The sequence below is a fragment of the Ochotona curzoniae genome, unplaced genomic scaffold, assembly GCF_017591425.1.
Source record: "Ochotona curzoniae isolate NIBS_2020 unplaced genomic scaffold, NIBS_Ocur_1.0 contig_3190, whole genome shotgun sequence".
Taxonomy (NCBI): Eukaryota; Metazoa; Chordata; class Mammalia; order Lagomorpha; family Ochotonidae; genus Ochotona; species Ochotona curzoniae.
This window is the reverse complement of record NW_024465751.1, coordinates 9,261,473-9,280,163: the sequence shown is the minus strand read 5'-3', so window position 1 is coordinate 9,280,163 and position 18,691 is coordinate 9,261,473. Positions and strand designations below refer to the sequence as shown.

The window sequence follows — 18,691 nt, the reverse complement described above, 5'->3', positions numbered from 1 at the left end:
TCCGCTAGGTCACTCACTCTTGTATCACATTCCTGAGATGCCCCTCACCTCAAAGGACCAGAGAAGAAAAACAGATACCCCTCAGCCCTAGCTAAGCATCTTCTGTGCCAGTCATATTCAACGCAGTCTTCATTCATGGTAAAAATGGAATATTCTAGGCAAGCCTTCCTTCAGGTTGCAGCAGATTCTGGGGAGGGAGGGAGTTTGGCAAGTGAGATGGTTTGCAAGTTGCTTGCTCTATGTTTTACAAAAAAAAAATCATCAAGATCGTTCCGGAACACAACCTGAAGTACTCTCACACCCATAAGTCCTTGTGTCTTGATTTTCTATTTGGCGAGCAGCATTAAGTTTTGTAAGAGACACGTGAATTAATCTTCTCTCATTGGTTCCTCTCTTCTGCTTCTCCTACTTGCTTTCCCCCATCCTCTCCCTTTCTTCTACACAAAGATCTTGTCTTGAGCATCAAATCCCATCCGTAGTTGAGATGACCATCTGTCAAACACTGTCCTGTCCCCAGGGAAATGAAACTCTAGACAGGTAAACGACAATTGCTTTGTGATACCATCAGTGCTGTGAGTGCTCATGACTTTGAGAGGAGAAAAGTGTTTTCATGAAGGAGATGACATTTGTGCTGGCTGTTGGAAGATAAGTAGGAGTTAGGCAAGCTTAAAAAAAGAGAAAAAAAAGTGGTGTTGGGGAGGGGTGGAGGTGAGGGAATGGCCTGCCAGCAGCATGGTGCTTTCAGAGCCTGCACATTGGTGTGGTGACCGTGATTGGATTTGATTGTGTTGTGATAGTCCCCACTGTGTGGATTTGGGAGTCCTACTGTGTATAGCAGCTGCTGCTTTGCATGATCCCCAGCAAGCTGACTCCTCCCTGAGTCCTAACTGTTTCATCTTTAAAAGTGGAGAAGCCCTGCTCATGGAGTGGCATGAGGTTCAGGTGCAGCCTTGTGTGGGAAGCATGAGCAAGGTGCCAGATTACCGTGAGCACTCTGCTGGCAGCCTGCTAGCAGGTAGGGTGCATGGTGTCATAGGGTGATGAGGGTCATTAGTACATCTGAGATATTATCAAATTGCAATGGGAGTGGTACTTTGATTAACATTTTCAGCACACCTTCTCAGAAGCTCTGGCTTACTGTACTCTGTCTAGTAAGTAAATATTTGAAAGTAATTGCCTGGTATCCAGGTTCTAGGCCAGCAGGGGCTCCTGGGAAGTGCCAGAGAGCAGCAGGGCAGAGGGCTCACTGCACGCTGATTTGAGGAGAGCTACTGTTTGAACTGGCATGAGAGGTGGAGGAGGCTGAGGAGATGAAAAATCAGGGCCAGGGCTAGAACCAGGTGGTGGTCTGCGGTTATTAAGCAGGTGCAAAATGGAGGGAGGTGCAAGTTGTGCTGGACAGAGCCTGAGACCTGCAGGAGCTTCCTTAGTGCTGGCCACAGTCCTTGCCACAGCTAGTTCATGGTACCTGGGGGCCAAAGCTGCAATCCTGGCTACAGTCTTTTATCTGGATAAATGTTGATATGAAATTTTGGGGAGGATTGTAAGTACTTTATTGAAGTATAATTAAGATAAAATAAATTTCACATATTTAATATGCACAACCTGGTGAATTTGAACAATCAAGGAAGCTGGCAACATTCAACACCTCTCAAAGTTTTCTCGTGTCCCTTTCTTTGTGTACATGTGGAACAGTGGGCAAGAGCATTGAACAAGAGAGCTACCCCTAAAAAGTTTGAAGTATATAGTTCATAGAGTAGTGCAGGCTAGGGGTACCTGCTAGGCAGTGGCTGGCTGGAATGAGTTCATCTTGCAAAATCGAACTGTTACATTCACTAATCACAGCTCTTTATTTTCCCACCCCCCTGGCTCCTGGTAACTGCTGTTACACTCTTTCCTTCTGTGACTATTTAGGGGGCATCCTATTGGTGGAGTTGTGCAATATTTTGTCCTGTGCTTCCTTATTCCACCTGACATGGTATCCCCCAGTTTCATCCAAGCTGCTGCAATGACAAGATTTTCTTCTTTCTAAAGGATGAATAATATTCCATCGTAAGTCTACCTTGGACATTGTAGAGCTGGGGAAGAGACATCTTTGTGGTCATATCTATCCCCTCTCCTTTCTTGCACATTTCTACCCTTGAATCAAGAATGATGTTACTTTCCCCTCCTCATCTTTTCTGTTTTCCCATCTGAAAGATGATAGTCATGATAGGATCTAGTGCCTATGCGTTGTTACAAGGTTATGTGTCAAGACTACTTGGCAAATATTCGGTATGTGGTGAGTGCTCATTGATATTCTATTACCTCCTTCCATCTTGACCAGATTCCTGTGGAGCATGTGAAGGCACTTTATGTGGTGCCTTCAAAATTGTGAATGTACAAGAGCAAACTCCAAATAATTGATTACATACTCTTACCCTAACTAAGAAGCTACCTTGCACTTATACAGAAGTATTAGTAGGGACTAAAGTCTAAGTGTTACTTATAGGAGAAAAACCCAAATTGTAGAGCTTTTATTATGTGCCAGGCATTGATCCAAATCTGCTTGTAATAACCCATTTAATCCTCACAGCAGCCCTAGGAGGTAAATATTATTGCTTCTTATTTGGCAGACAAGAAAACCAAGATACAGAGCAGTTGATGTGTTGCCCCAGGTCACCAGCTGGCCTGGGACAAAGTGAGGAATCAAACACTCTGCAGTTTGATCTACAACTGACTTATTCACTGAGTTTTTGAATCCCTGTTAAGAACATTATTTTTTTAAATTTCATAATTGGAAAGTTTAACCACCCTCGAGGGATGCTGGCCTTTCACAGAAATAAACCCTTGAAGGCCAATTTTGTCCACTTTGAAGAAACCAAGAAATCCTTGTCAGAAATACTCCTGTTATGAAAGACTAGGAAATTCATTGAGGAATGGAGACTAGTGACCACTATTTGTAAGGCCAAGTGAACAGCCATCTCCTGATGGGCCAAGTGTACAGGCGTGTAGTTCTGTGTTCTGTTTCTCATTCATCAGCTGGGATCCCATTCATCAGCACATAGCATCTTCAGGAAATCCATGGCAACAATGTGAGAGAGTTGACCAGGGCAGCTTCCTTAAGATGACCCACAACTGGCAGCAGAGAGATGGGCCTTTTTGTCTTCAGTGATCTCTCAGTATACTTCCTTCTCCCTTCATCTCACCCTAATCCTTCCAGTTCACTTTGTGTTAATACATCTTGATCTCAGGCTAGGGGAAGAGGAGAATAACAGCTGAAGGGCAACAGTGTTCCATGGGCATTGAATCACAGTAGAAACATTGAACATTAAAGAGCTATTACAGCTCATGAGGTGACCAAGCTTTCCAATGTGCTGTTTCTCAGCCTAATAAAGTATCAAAATTTTTCATAGGTGGACTGTCACTTCTCCTTCCCTGGCAGACTGCATGCAAACTGACTGCTGATTTGTCTTTTTTCCCCATGAGGAGGTGGGTGGAGCATGTGTATGAAGCAGGGGTGGAAGGGACAAATGTTGGAAGAGGGAGGAATGGCTCACTGAAACTGGCAAGTCCTCAGAGGAACAAATGAGCTTGGGATTGACAGCATGGAGTTTCAAGGCTTTTAGAAACCATAGGGTAAATTTGGGCTGTCATTGACCCCCTTTGTACTAGTGGAGAATGTAATTACAATTCTGTAGAACCTCAGTGAATGTGCTAAGCGTCACTTCTTTTCTGAAACCACTTCTAACCCTCTTGGGAAGAAGTTGGGGCATTCTGCCCAGTGTGCTGGAGCTAAGGTAGTTGGTTGATTAGCCACAATGGCGGGCTCTCTGGGAGGTGACACTTCCTGTGAAAGAACTGGGGTGGTTCCAGGTTGATGGGGATGGTTGATCCCTGTAGCTGGAGCTTTCTTCACAAGCTTGCAAGAGCTGATTCTGTGCCTCTTTTCCCAATTCTGTGTTCACTGAGATCATGTTAGCAATTTAAAATAAGCCACTGTGGAAGTATTTATTCCACTGAACTCTGTAAACACCAAAAACGAATATCTTTTGTCTCTGGAAAGCTGGTTGGCAGACTTTAAAAAAAATACATCATTGACTTTTGTGCTTCCAACTCTAGAGACACCTCTCAGATCCTCTTAAGGTGCATTATTATACTCATGTGCTAGTCTAGTTCCCTCCCTAGGATGCAAACCTCTTGGGGGAAAAATCTTTGTCACTTTGTCACATTCCCCACAAGCTAGTATAATACCTGGCATATTGTAGGCACTTGGTTAACCTTTATGGATTAATGGAAGCTCAATTGAACAGAGCTTGTAGCTCTTTTCTATAGAAAATGCGAATTTCTCTTTCCTTCCAGGGGAGGTACACTCTTTTTCTCTCGCATGCCAACAGCAGACTGAGCACCTTTCCCTCTGCAGTTTTGCCTTGCTTTAGATTCCATCAGCGTTAGGGGTCAGGGTAGTCATGGGGAGAGAGAAGAGGAGGAGATGACTTATCCACTAGTTATCTTGAGCAGAAATTGAAAAGAGAAAAAGACGTACAATTGCATATTTGGGAGGGCCGAAGCAGACCTCATTTGGAGAAAAAACAGGGATCACAAATGATTGCAAAATCTTTGAGAAAGTTATAATGAAATCTCAGGTGGAACCCTCTTGAGCTAAACAGAGTTCAAGGTTCTTAGAATTAATACTGCACTTGGGTCCAGCGTAATAGCTCAGTGGCTAAATCCTTACCTTGCATGTGCTGGGAACCCATAAGGGTGCTGGTTTGTGTCCTGGATGCTCCACTTTCTATCAGGCTCTCTGTTTGTGGCCTGCAAAAGCAGCAGAGGATGGCCCAAAGCCTTGGGACCATCACCTGCATGGGAGACCTGGAGGAGGCTCCTGGCTCCTGATTTCAGATTGGTTCAATTCTGGACATTGCATCCACTTGGGGAATGAACCAGAGGACACAAGATCTTTTTCTCTTTGTATCTCCTTCTCTCTGTAAATCTGTCTTTCTAATAAAAGTAAATAAATCTTTTAACAAAAAGAATGAACATTTCTATAGAGGAAATAATGGACCCTGGGGAAGATGAACTTTAGCTAAAACAAGTGTAGTAGCTTATCAACTCTAGTGCCACATTAGAATCGTTCAGTTGTCCTACTAAATTAGAATCATTGAGAGATGGGTATATAAGGTGTGGAGGTATTTCTAAAACTTTGTAGACAATTCTAATGTACAACCAAGGTTAAGAGCTATTGGTGAGACAAAAATTATAAGCTTTTTCTAATGCTAGAATTACTGACATTCTAATGAAGGAAAAGACAACTTAAAAATAAAAGGAGAATTTATGTAGGTAACAAATTCTTGATCACATGCAAGGCACTGAACATAAAGGGGAGAGGTTAATTTTTAGGATCTTGCAGTGAAAATTCAATCCCTGTTTTCCCAAATAGGTGACATAGAGCATTGAAGCGTTTGACCTCAAGTTGGGAAAGTCATTCTTTGTGTGTGTGTTTTTTTTTTATTTTGTTTTGTTTGTTTTTTAATTGATTACATTGCATTATGTGACACAGTTTTATAGGCACTGGGATTTCCCCCCTCTTCCCCTCCCCCCCATGGTGGATTCCTCCACCTTGTTGCATTACCACAGTTCAGATTCAGTTGAGATTCTTTCATTGCAAGCATCTACCAAGCATAGAGTCCAGCATCTTACTGTCCAGATAAGTTCAACGGTTTCTTGGGGAGACCATCTCTGGTCTTTCCTAAGATTTCTGATTCATCCTTTTCCAGGTGGTGGTGTATGTCTCATAACCTTCTGACCCAGGGGCTTGCAGACTGCACAGACTGTGGATCATTTCCAACTCATCATGTATATGTGTATGTGTATATGTATATATATATTAGGGGTCAGGGCATATCTATATGACAGAAGTTGCCGATCCACTGGTTCACTGCCTGTAACATCAAGGATTTGAATTCAGGTCCCCGAACTCAATCTGGGTCACAGACATGGTGGAAGGGACTCAAGTACTTTATCCATAGTGTGCTACCTCCAAGTATGTGCATTAGCAAAAAGCTAGAATTGGAAGCTGAGCTGGGAAACAATCCCAGGCATTCCCTGTGCTATATAGACGTCCTCAGAGTGGCCTAACTGTTGTGTCCACCCTTGTGCTCATCACTTGTTTTTGTAAATAAAGTTGTATTGGAGCACAAACAACATACCCATTTACATTTGGTGGATGGTTGGTTTCATATGACGGTACTTAAGTACTTGAGGTAGAGGCAATTCATATCTTTCCTTGGTGACCCCTCCTAGGCCAACCCCAGCTGAGTCTTTGCAGAATCAGAGAGCAGGTGACAAAAACACATTAGCTGGAATCAAATGTGTTCTTTTGCATTTGCTTGTTTCCTACATTGGTGCCTATTGATATCTCTAACCCTTTAAGATGACCAATACAAAGTTTCCTTTTCAGAGGAATGAATTCATATTTTTAAAATAGATAGATTTAAAGATCATTAATAGAACTATAGTAGAACAATGTCATGTATTTGCTAACTACCAAGATGGTTGTACTTGAATCATAAAAATATTGGGCCTTGCTATTCACCTGTCCACAGTCACCTACTTTGTTATGGAAAAACTTGCACTCTCCCAGGACGATGTTCTTTATCTTAAACTGGTAAGTCATGTGTACTTTGAAGCCAGTTAATATGAATGCAAAGTTTTGTATGATTAAAGTTCACAAATTTGGAGCCAGAAGATATCCTGGTGACATTTCCACAGACATGTTCAGTGGAGACTGAGGAGCAATTTGGAGCAGAAAAAATATGCCTTTCATGTCTTAAATATGAATCCTGGGTGATCGGCAACATGCTGTTTCCATTAGGGTGACTGTTTCTTGGGCATGGTTTGTTTGGAACAAGAAATTTGAGCAAAAGTATTGCTAAGTCTTTGTTTTGTTTTCTTTCAAATCAAAATACACTTAAGTGTTTGTCATAGCACAAAAGTAAAACTACTTAATAGAAAAAACATGGCAGTGTACTTTGTTGGGTATACGTAAGTACAGTTGGAATCTTGTGGGAATATATTTATTTACTATGGAGTCATGGCTCTATTGGTGCTAGGATTCTCCTTGATCACACCATGGTAATAGCAAAGTTGATTCCTTTGGTGTCAGATGCTCCTCCCACTTGGGCACTCACTGGAAGCTGGTTCCTTCTTATGGAGCTGCAATTTTAATAGGATGTGTAGGACTACTCAGTGTTTGGCTGTCACTTTAAATTAGTAGCAACGTTTGCATTGTTTGACAAATAAGGCTGAAAGTAAAGCACATCTATGTGGATCTGAGTTTGTTACATGTGTTTTTTTGTTCTGAAAAATGATGGAATTTTAAATTAAAAAAGAGACTTTTCTCCTACATTTGGAGTTGTAGTTTTGGCACTTTTAATGAAGATTGGCAAATTAGTTCATTTTCCAGAAACACATACTTGCTTAGGCTCTGTTCTCTGGCTTATGTGTGCTGATGCTTATAACTGTAATGAGTGCATCTTCCTTTCCCTTCTTAAATTCCACACATCTACAGCTCTAAAGAGAGTACATCACCCTTCCCTTGTCACATGCTAGAGAATGAAAGCTAGCTGCTGATGTTGGGACTAATCAGAATGTTTGCTGAATTCAACAGATAAATACTACGTGCTTAGGAGTTCTAGGAACTGACAACAGGAATATGGGTAGAGTGGAAGACGTCAGATAAAAAAGAAATTTGTGACTACCAAGCTGGTTTCAATGGCTATCACTTCCTGGCAAGAGTTCACAACCATCAGCTTCATGTCAAAGGAACTTCTACCTAATTGGACAGTTGTCAGAACTGACCTTTGGGGACCTGCCTGATGATCTATCAACTGAACCTGTGGTCTTCCCTAACCTCTTCCAACTCCCCTTTCTACTTTTAAAAGTCTTCCTGTTGATTCACAAAATGAGAATAATGCTTGTGAGACTGATGTTTGCTTTCCCTCCTCCGATTGCTGGCTTATTAAATCAACCTATTTCTCTGCATCAGCTCTTGTCCATGATAGATTGTCCAGCAGCTGGTAAGCTGCGCCTAATTTTAATGGCATTGATGTGATACTGACTTATCAAAAGTGTCTGTGGGGTTGGGCAGGGGCAAAGAAATTTGACCTTAGGACTCTTCAACATCAAATGCATTAAAGTGGTAGGCACCACTGCTCCTGAAGGTGCGGCTAATACACAGATGGTTCCTAACTTACGATAACCCTAAGATTTAAAAAAAATTTTTTTGATAGTGTAAAAGTGGCTGTGTTTAGTAGAAATTCTAGTTTAAATTCTGAATTGGGATCTTTTCCTGGGCCAGCAACAAGCAGTTTGATCCTTTCTTGCAATACTATATAGACGCCAGTAAGCCCAAGCTGTAGGGAAGGAAGCTGACATTCTGTAGTGTGCCAAGCTTTGGTGCTCAGTAAGGCAGGTGTATTAAACACATTTCATCCTTAAGAAGTTTTCAACTTGTGATGGGCTTATTAGGGGTCACCTAACTGTGGGTTGATGACCATATGGTCCTCAGAAGTATGAACAGTGTGGCCTGCCTGCCATCCGTGGAGCTCTGGTATAGGGAGACCAGTAGCAGAGCTCTGTAGAAGAGAGCTGAGCTTATTGGCCCAGAATTGCTTTGATCAGCATCTTTACAGGTGAGCACTATTGATGCAGGGAAGCCAGTAGCTTAGCATCCCCAAGTCCCCCTTCCTGGGTGCTTTATGGTGAAGCTCTCCTCACACTGGCTATCAGAAGGAAGAGTCATTTGGGGAAAAACTGCAGCCTCTCAGTTGCTATTGTCCCTCCACAGGAGGACAAGGGTCAATCTTTGGAGGAGCTGGCGTTTCCCCCTGTGATAAGAGAGGGGAAATTGGTGTGAGGGAGTGCCTGGGCAGAAGGGCAGTAATACATGGTAGCTGCTGGAGGCCTAAGGAGATAAAGACGCTCTGGGATCATCTTCTGCCTTGCTTTTCCACTCGAGGTTTGTGTCTGTATAGTAGGTCTCAACTACCTGGAGCAATTTCTCCTCCTAAGTGACAAATAGCAGTGTCCAGACACATGTTTGTCACAATAGAGAACTGTACGTCTAGTAATAGAAATCAGGATTGTGCTAAACAGTCACAATGCCCAGAATAGTCTTACACAGCAAAGAATTATCTAGGCCCAAATGTCAGTGCTGCCAAGGCCTACAATCTACCTCATGGTATAGCAATTCTGTTGACTGTTACTTTAAAGACATGGGGAAGACTCAGCTTATGATAGATCACATAGGTGTCAAATAAAGGCCTCGAATCACCTTGAGAGTAGCGGTAGCTACACAAAATGGAGGCTTCCAAGTGGACCAAAATGTCTTTCTGAGGTTATCACGTTTTGCAAAAATGACCCAGGAGACAAATTTGGGATGAAGTTACTAGGAGGGAGAGTATGAGTTGAGGTCAGTTCAAAATGAGAAGCTTGTCATCACCCTCTGCTATTTTTGTTCTGCATCATGATTGTTGGGGCCATCACGAAGTGTACCAGCAAGAGGACATGCCTGTGTGACATGGTGTTCTTTCGTAAGTGCTGCTTTGGGTGGAGAACTTGCAGTTTCTATCAGAAGCTGTTTTCCAACTGTGAAAGGAACCATGCCTTCAGGAGTTATGAACAATGAAGCACATTTCTCATTAGAAAAGAATTATCCATTTCATTTCTTACACTGCCAAAGGCTGTCTTTTGCCAAATCAATCAGAGTATGAACTCTGGATTCATTACTTGAGGGGGGGGGGAAGAGGCAGATGTACTTTGGAATTCTCAAGAGTCAATAGTAAGTGGGCAGATGTGATTGAAAAGAGAAAGTGTTGGGGACGATCCAAGTCATCATGGCATCAACTGTGCTCTGTAGTAGGTGTGACCAACACGTTCAGATTTGTTGAGAAGGAAACAAGGTGAAATTGCTAAATTTGCTTTAAGCAATTTTCCGTCTCAACCAGTGTCTACACAATGAATGCTATTCTTTTAAGTTTCAAATATGCCTTGGGTTCCAACCCATTGATTTTTTTCTTAAAATTCTTTAAAGATTTTTATCTTTCTTTTCACTCCCACTCCAACTACCTAAACCTCTGCCATCTTAGGGGTGAATTATTTTCTATCTAATCTTCAGGTCTTACTTCCTTTTCTATTTTAATCTACCCAATAGTACTAGTATTAGGTAGTACTGTACTATAATAATTTTAAAAAGTCTTTATTAGAAATCGGTAATGATAAAGCAATATTCTCAGTTCCCAAGGATAGTTAAGGTCAACTTTGATTGTTCAAGGGATGGAGACATGGCCCAAGCCCCAAGCCAACCAGAATTCTTCTCTAACATTTTGAATGTGGATACTTAGCAAAAGAAGCTGGCTTTTTTGAGGTTGCTATACTGGAGTGACATGGGCTAATATCTGTTGTGCCTTAAGTATCTGAGTACATGCCCTCCTCCCTCCAACTCCCCATTCACCTCCTTTGCCTCCTATATTACTGAAAAGAAAGGCTCATTTTCAGTAGGAATAAAAGGAGAGCAACACACATATTCTCTCTCTCTCTCTCTCTCTCTCTCTCTCTCTCTCTCTCTCTCTCATACACACACACACACACACACACACACACACACACACATACATCTTACAAAATGATTTCATTGGGTCCCAGGAATGAATCATGATTCATGACTCTCATCTTTCCCATTGCAAGTTTGGATACTTGACCAATTCTAGTCAATGAAATAGAAAAATATGTCTGCTTGGAGTTTTCCAGATTTTCCTCCCTAGCAGATGAGTGGTGAATGAGAACACACATTTTTCTCTATCCCCTTCCTTCTTGACATGCCTTTATCATGTGAGATCATTAACTTGAATATGTAATCATCTTGCATATGTGAGGAGACATTGCCAGGTCTTCAAGGTTAGCAGGTTAGACTGGCAGACAGTCCTCAGTGATATGACGTAACTGCTAAACCAATACTGAAAATAATGTCCTTTCAGATTTCCCACTAAAGTTGACAATTAAATAGTCTTGTTATTTAAATCATTGTTCATTAGTTTGCTACTTGTAATCAATCACATACAAGTTGTTCCAAACAGAAAGAAACATGTGTAAATTTATCCTTTCCAAATTATCTCAAACCCAAACTTTGTTCTTGAACTTCAGATGCAGGCACCTGTTAGGCAGTATCCCTGGGCATATCACAAGTGTCTTAAACTCAATAGACACCACAACTCAAGCTTACCCTTTCTCTATGCAAATCTCCCTTCTGCATCCCTGGGAGGCACCACAAGTCACCTGGACACACAAGCCACACCCTGAGGAGTCACCCTCTTATCCTCCTTTCCTGTCACTTCTCAGAGCCAGCTAACCAACAAGCCATGCCCATTTGGGCGTCCTATTTGCCCCTTTCTCCCTAATTCCATGATCACTGTTGCAGTTGGTAGAAGGAAAGTTAAGATTCCTCCACTGTTTTCAAAGTCCTAACCTTGCCTCCAAATAACCTTTTCCGTAAGCTCCTGGCATAGTCCATTGAGAAGAATCCCCCTTGCCTAAGGCAGCAGTTCTCAAACTCTGGTCCCTGTACCTGGGAACTTGTCAGAAATGCAAATTCTCAAACACCATCTCAGAATGGCTGCCAAGTCAACACTGTGAAGGTAGGAGGATCCAGCTTCTGTTTTAAGAAGTCCTCCAAAGGAATATGACATGTTTAAAAATTGATTACCTAAGGCAATAAAATTTAGTTTCCTTGGTGTGGTGGGTGGAACAGTGTCTACTCATAGCCTCGAAATATATTATTTTTAGAAATAAACTATTTGCAGCTGAAAATTAGGTAAGGCTCTCTATTAAGTGCTCATCTTGAATCTAGAGTGGGCACTGAATCCCATGGAGAGTGTCCTTGTATAAGATTATAGAGAACCCAGAGACACACACAGAGAAGCCACATGAACAAAGAGGCAGAGATTAGGATGGTGCAGCTGCAAGCCAAGGAATGCCTGGAATCCCCAGGGGCTGTAAGAGACAAGGAAGGATTCTTCCTTCTAGCCTTTGGATGGAATGTGGCCCCACTGACATCTTGACATCAAACTCCCATGTTTCAGAACTTTGAGGCAATAAATTACTGCTGCTCTATGCTCCTTGGAGTTCAGTATTTTATATGGTCACCCTAGGACACTAGTATCCTTCGCATAGCATTTGAAGGTCTTTGGATCCCACCCCACATATCTGTCCGGGCTCATCCCCTGTTACCACTCCCTGCTCATTGATCTTTTATCAGAAGTATTTATGGATTTGTCATTATGAGTCAAGCTGAAAGCGTAGAGCTGTGACTAAGACACAGCCTCTCCCACGTCAAAGCTCCCTGCCAGTCAGGGACAGCAGCAGCTCTCTAGGAGGTGGGGTGATGCTCCAAGTGCATCAGCAGGGTTAGAGCTGCACATGTCCACAGAACCTCCTGTAGTTCTGTCAACAGATTCACTTCTTCTTGCCCACTTGATGCATGTTCCTACTGGGCAAGGAACTCCCTTCTCCACTTTGAGACTCCGCTGCCATCCATGTCTCTTGTAAAGAACCTCTCCCTTCACTCTCTTCTTTCTGAATTTTTTTTTTTACAATGGGTGCTTTTCCAGTAGTGCTTGCATTGCACACTGTTATTATTTATTTGTCTGCTTCCCTCAGGAGACTGTGGGCTATTCTGAGGTCAAGGACTGTGGTCCTGTGTCTTGTTCCTCTTTTTATCCTCAGGGTTCCGAACAGTACCTGGCTCACAGGAATTTCTCTAAAAGAATGTTGAGTAGAATTGGAATTGAAAAATTGACTACGAGGGTGGTGAGTGGCTTCCTTTCTGCTTGGTGGCAGAAGGGATCTTTTCTCAGCCACCTTTTCATAGTCCAGTCCTGGGAGCAGGTACATCCTGGGCCAGGAGTGAGGAGGGAGCAGTCAGGAGCAGTTGTCTGTGGTGCATTCCGTGTGAGTGACCCAGGAAGAAGAATATAGAGCCAAGAGTATTAGAGCCATCATCTGGGCATCTCTGAAGGCCGAATGCTGGGGCTGGACTGTCCTAACAGTATGGGAATGGCTCTAACCTGGGCCTGCAAGAGGCTGATGCTTCAACCATAGTTCTCCAACTTGAGTGAATGTCAGAATCACCTGGAAGGGTTGTTCATGTGCAGGTTGCAGAGCACATCTCTAGAATTTCTGATTCAGTCAAGTGTGGGGTGGGGGTCCAGAATTTGCAATTCTAAGATCCTTAACTATACCTATGATACTGACCTAAGAATCACATTGGAAACCATGACACCAAAAGAATAGCTATCATTAGATCCCTAATTCTCAGATTTGGATGCAGTAGAATTATCTGGAGGTAAAGATATGCCTAGATTAAGGATTTTGAACTACAACTGAACAAAATACTGATTTGATCAGGACTGATTTGGAAAGTGTAATGACTTGACTGTGTTTTTGCTATGCTCTAGGCATTGTGTTGGTGCTGAGGATATAAAGATGAACAAGACACAATACTACTTTTGGGGCCATCACACCAGATACACAAGACAGATGATTCTAAAACTACAGAGAACAGGGGGATTGACTCATGCACAGATGGTTGTGGAAGTGTTAAGGAAGAGCATCTAATCCACCTTGGAGTGGGAAGAGAAGGCAGCTTAGAAGGGGGTAGGGAAGAGATGACAAGGTCACAGTCCAGTTCTCTCGTTTTAGTCCAGCTGACTGTATTTGATAAACACAAAGCTTTATTGAAGCCAGGACAGAATGCCAGTAGTTTGTGCCTGAATCTATATCTATGCTTTTCTTTTTCAAGATGTCCAAGCTTGGGCATATCATCTGTCACGCTCTCCAATCTTTCAATACATCTGTCCTTGGCAGATATTGCCACCTTGAAATGGCTGCTTTTTACCTACCAGGGATAAGAATTCCAAAAGTCAAGAGTGTGTCACTGTGTCTGCTATGGAGATGGACTTTGAAAAGAGCTGTGTCTCCACGTGAAGAAGGAATTCTTTGTGCATGGTGTACTTTGATCTTGGGGACCCTTTCTGCTTTTTCTATAATACTTCCATAACTGTTTTGAAGGCCCGACTTTTCAGGATGAAAGATTTCATGCTGAGAAAGTAGGGTTGCTTGGTCCGACCCAATTTGTGCTTGGACTGCAATGGGGTTGTTTTGACAGTGGGATCACAGAGAAAGGCACACACTTGCTTAAAAATAGATGTGTATTCTAAGCTCCCAGTAATATCTTTACCTGCTTCCAGAGCTTACCTTCTTTTCTCAGGAATCTGGACGTAGGTCCCACCTGTTGTATGGCTCCCAAGTACTCTGGTCCACCCTCACCTGAGCTTGCCAATCACACCCCCTCAAGTTGCTCTCCACTTCTAACAATATTTATGTTGGGTAAATATTGGCACAAGCAAGTCATATGCTTGGCATATTCACAGACACCGTGGCAGATCATTGAACAGATGTTCGAAATTTACAATCGATTCTCCTTTGTGGCCACTCCCAGTGGCCCTGCTCTCCTCATTAGTATGCAGAGCTGTTTTTGCAAGGCTCATGGTAGCCCTGCCATTCAGGGTTTCTCACACTCTGCTGCACATTGGGATCACCTGTGGAGCAATTATAAATCCTGATGTCCAGGACAACTGCCAGGCCCATAAAGTCACACTCCCAGGAGGAGGAATCCAGGCATTCATGGTTTTTAGAACTACCTAGGTAATTCAAACCTGTAGCCAGGTTTGAAAACCTGTTCTGTATATTCTTCATGGTTCTGAAACTTTCATGGGCACTTTGGAATCTTGTTAAATTGTAGACTGTGATGTAAAAGGTCTGGGTTGGCTTGATATTCTGCATGTGTAACAAGTGCCCAGGTCATGTGGATGAACTGCTAGTCTACCTGTGCTTTAAGCAGCAAGGTGTCTGTTCATCGTCATGTAAATGCTTTTCCAGAAATCCTAAGTGATTATTTTCACACTTTCAATGGCTTCCCTAAATTTTATTTCCTTCCAGTTGTTCTGCCCTTATCCAAAGGCAGTCTCCCATGAGAAAGAAAGCTCAACATTGATCTCAATTCTCTCATTTCCTATAGGTATTAATTCTCTAGAAAACAATGCACATGATAGTGCAGAATGTAAGAGTCATTGAGATAACTTGAACAGATTTCTTTGGATCTCATTTTTTCCTCTGTGCACACTCTTTGAAGTTCATTGGGCAATAGGACAAGCAAGCTCTGAGCATTGGATGATGTAGCAGATGTTCATGATATCTTAGTTATTGCCCCTCTAAATAAGTTGGTCATAAAAGCTGAGTCTCCCATTTAAAAGTGCATATCTTTGTGGTGGTAGAAGAACTGGGGAAAATTATAGAGCAAAAGTCACTTTTGGTGTCAGGACTAGATGCGATTCCTGATAAAAGTATACCAGAAAATGTAATTTCCTGGCCAATATTCTATTGACTTTACAACAATATTTGTCAAATGGTTATCTATGGACTCTGGTCTGTAGACACATTCTTGGGGATTCCAAACTTTTCTAGAAGACTTTGAAAACAGTGAGCTTAATGTTGATTACTTTGAAATGAACATAAAATGCACTAGATCATCAGGATGACCAAGTGCTGGCACAAGATTTCAATGACTGGGGCCCGGCACGGTGGCACAGTGGTTAAGGTCCTCGCCTTGCACGCCCCGGGATCCCATATGGGCGCTGGTTCTATCCCAGCAGCCCCGCTTCCCATCCAGCTCCCTGTCTGTGGCCCGGGAAAGCAGTCGAGGACGGCCCAAAGCTTTGGGACCCTGCACCCACATGGGAGACCCGGAAGAGTCTCCTGGCTTTGGATCGGCATAGCATCGGCCGTTGCGCTCACTTGGGGAGTGAATCATCGGACGGAAGATCTTCCTCTCTGTCTCTCCCCTCTGTATATCCGCCTTTCCAATAAATAAATAATAAAAATAAATCTTTTATAAAAAAAAGATTTCAATGCCTGGATTTTTATACATATTTATAATTATTTACATGCCAAATATCCACATTTTTGTTGTCATAGGCTAGTGATAAAAAAAATAGAGAGCTGAGAGAGGGGAATAGAAAAATTAAGTTTGACCCAAGAGAAGGTCCTCAAGGATTCTTACAAATGAAAAATTTCTCAGTGGTTGAACAGAGAAATGGGGCAAAATAATTAAAATCACACACCATGTGATTTTGTAGACTATGTAAGACTCAAAAGGAAAAAAAAAACACCCTAGAATATAGAATTAGGATCATTTTGCATGAGCACAGCCACTTAATCTCAACAATCCAACATTGTCTGTCACACTGAATTAAAAACACACATGTAAACTTCATTGACCTGTCTTCTAATTTTCATTTGAAAATTAGTTTTGGTTTTTCAGTTGCTTCAAAACTCCCAGCACTCTAGTTTTAGTTTGGACACAGTCAAGTAGCCTTCTAATGCATACAATTTTAGCTATAACTCGGGAAATATTTTTTAGCCTTTATAAAGATTGTGCATTTACTTCTAAAGAATGTATCCATTGCTTGAGCACATGTTAAGTTCCCTTACTACTTCTGAAATGCCACAGGGGTCAAAGTGTAGCCTCATGCCTTGATTCTAGGGGGCTGTTAATGAGATGGGGTGATGATATCAACCAATCTCTCAGCAAATTATGTTTATACATAAGTTGTTAATATTGTAACAGACATTTGCCAGGGGAAGAAAAAAATTTCTCGCTGCTTGCAAGTCATAGCTAATGGTAAGATTCCAGACTAGGAGATGGGGGCGTCCAGCATGACTGGTCAATGGTAGGGAAGAGTGGACACACGTGAGAGGCCAGACACAACGTGGAGTTGAAGTAAAGTGCTTACGGGCTGTGAGGCCTCTGGCTTTCCGTTCCCTGACGGGTGGCTGAGAGGCTGCGAGGCTGCCGAGGGCAGGGTGTCCCCTCTGGGCAACTGTTGACTGCCTTCTGAGAGGGAGTAAGACTGGCTCTGAAGATTCAAAACAGAAATATGTAAAAAATGCGGGCCCGCCCTCCAAGGCCAGCTACCCTGTGTGCTGACCTCCCCTTGGTCCTCAGGCCGCTCACAAAGGGGCCAGGGAGTATTCCTGAAGCGCTGTGCATTTCTCAGCTGCTTTTAATCTCTGCAGGGAATGGATGACTCATATTCTTGCCTGGTACAAGACGCTCTATGCAGGTGATTTCTGGAGCAAGCAGGTGTAGGTGCAGCTACTTCTGACTGCAGGTATAATGTCAAGGATTGTCAAAAAGTCCAAGTTATATGGAATTTAAAGAGAAGTTGGCTTCATGGCAAAATGTTTTGAAATCCATGCATAGGGAGGACCTTCAGAACATTCATGGAAATGTGTTATGAAAAGCTATGCATGGATTTAACTTTTTTTTTTTTATGTTAGAAAAAATTGTCTTTGAGTCCCATCTTTCCACCAGCAATTTGAAGTACCCCGTATATAGCCAAGCAAAAATACTAGAAACAAAGTTACAGCTTACAGAGAATTCTCGGGTCATCTCTGGTGATTGTACAATACACCATTCTTTACTGTGGGAAGTGGTAGTTGGTCCATAAAATCTAATTAAAGTTATTATTGGAATAACTTTAGATGTACATTTTATTTTCAATAGAAAATATCAAAATTCAATTCTTATCCGTCTTACTGATAATGGGCTCCAAAGAGCAATATTTTAATCATGAATACCCTGTGTGCTATTCTCAGGTTTAGATATTTCCAAAGAAAAATAAAATATTAAAATTTTCTCATGGATGCTTTCAGACATCTGAAAGCTTACTGTTGTTTATCAACCGTAAAACATTTTTTCCTTTGGATCCACCTTGTATAGATTTATAGAAGCACTTTTAATTTACTCTTCTGATATTTGCAACATGCATCCATCTTTCCTGCAAAACTCTGGAACAGCATAGTCTATGATGCTTTGTACGACATGGCTACAAACAAAAAGCTTGAGCCATAGGTTCTACAAATACCTCTTAACCATTTTCTCTCCTCTAGACACTGTTAACTGCCTTCATTTAAATCCTTCTCTTCCCCTCCTAAAGGAGTTTCAGCCAAAGGGGAGCAGATAGTTTCTTAATGCGTTTCCAAAGCATTGTAGGCTGTTGTTACACCAAAAAAGAATAGCCACAGTGCCAGAGCATACAAATCCTCAATCATGATCTGCTCGCTTAAATCCTCCCCATGCCAAGCAAGATGAACGTGATTCCCAAAGGCAGTGGGTACTTACATGGCGGTTGCCCATGTTCGTTTTCCTGAGATGGTGGTTCCGTGTTTCATTAAGAGATCAGCCCTCCTACAAAGTTTATAATGGTTTTCCCAGGGTGCAGTACCTCATGTGTTTAATAAGTAACCTCGGCATTGAATTTGAAATCTATTGTTGGGATGGGTAGGGAGTGGTGATAGCTACGAATGAACTGAAACTACCTACATGTTGCCCCAGGAGGTCATCATTTGAAGATAAAAAAATACTTATTCATAAATAAGCTTTAAACTTTTAAGTTGAATTAGTTATTTGAAAGTAAAAGATTAAAACTGCCTCATTTCTGAACTGCTGAAAAAGCTATTCTTTTACATTTTGGGTGTTTATTTAAAATTGTAGACATTTTAACAATTGAAAGCATTAAACAAATGGACTGAA

At 42.0% G+C, this 18,691-nt stretch overlaps 1 protein-coding gene across 1 annotated transcript in view; it reads right to left on the bottom strand.

Moving 5' to 3' along the window:
• The window catches only part of ANXA13 (annexin A13), a 55,418-nt gene extending 37,123 nt beyond the window's left edge, over nt 1–18,295 (bottom strand). Inside the window, exons 1-2 of the mRNA XM_040979444.1 lie at nt 18,281–18,295; nt 16,890–17,012 (exon numbers count right to left, since the gene is read on the bottom strand). Coding sequence (XP_040835378.1) covers nt 16,890–17,012; nt 18,281–18,295 — 138 coding nt within the window. The remainder of the gene's footprint in view (nt 1–16,889; nt 17,013–18,280) is intronic.
• Between the last annotated feature and the right edge of the window lie 396 nt (nt 18,296–18,691).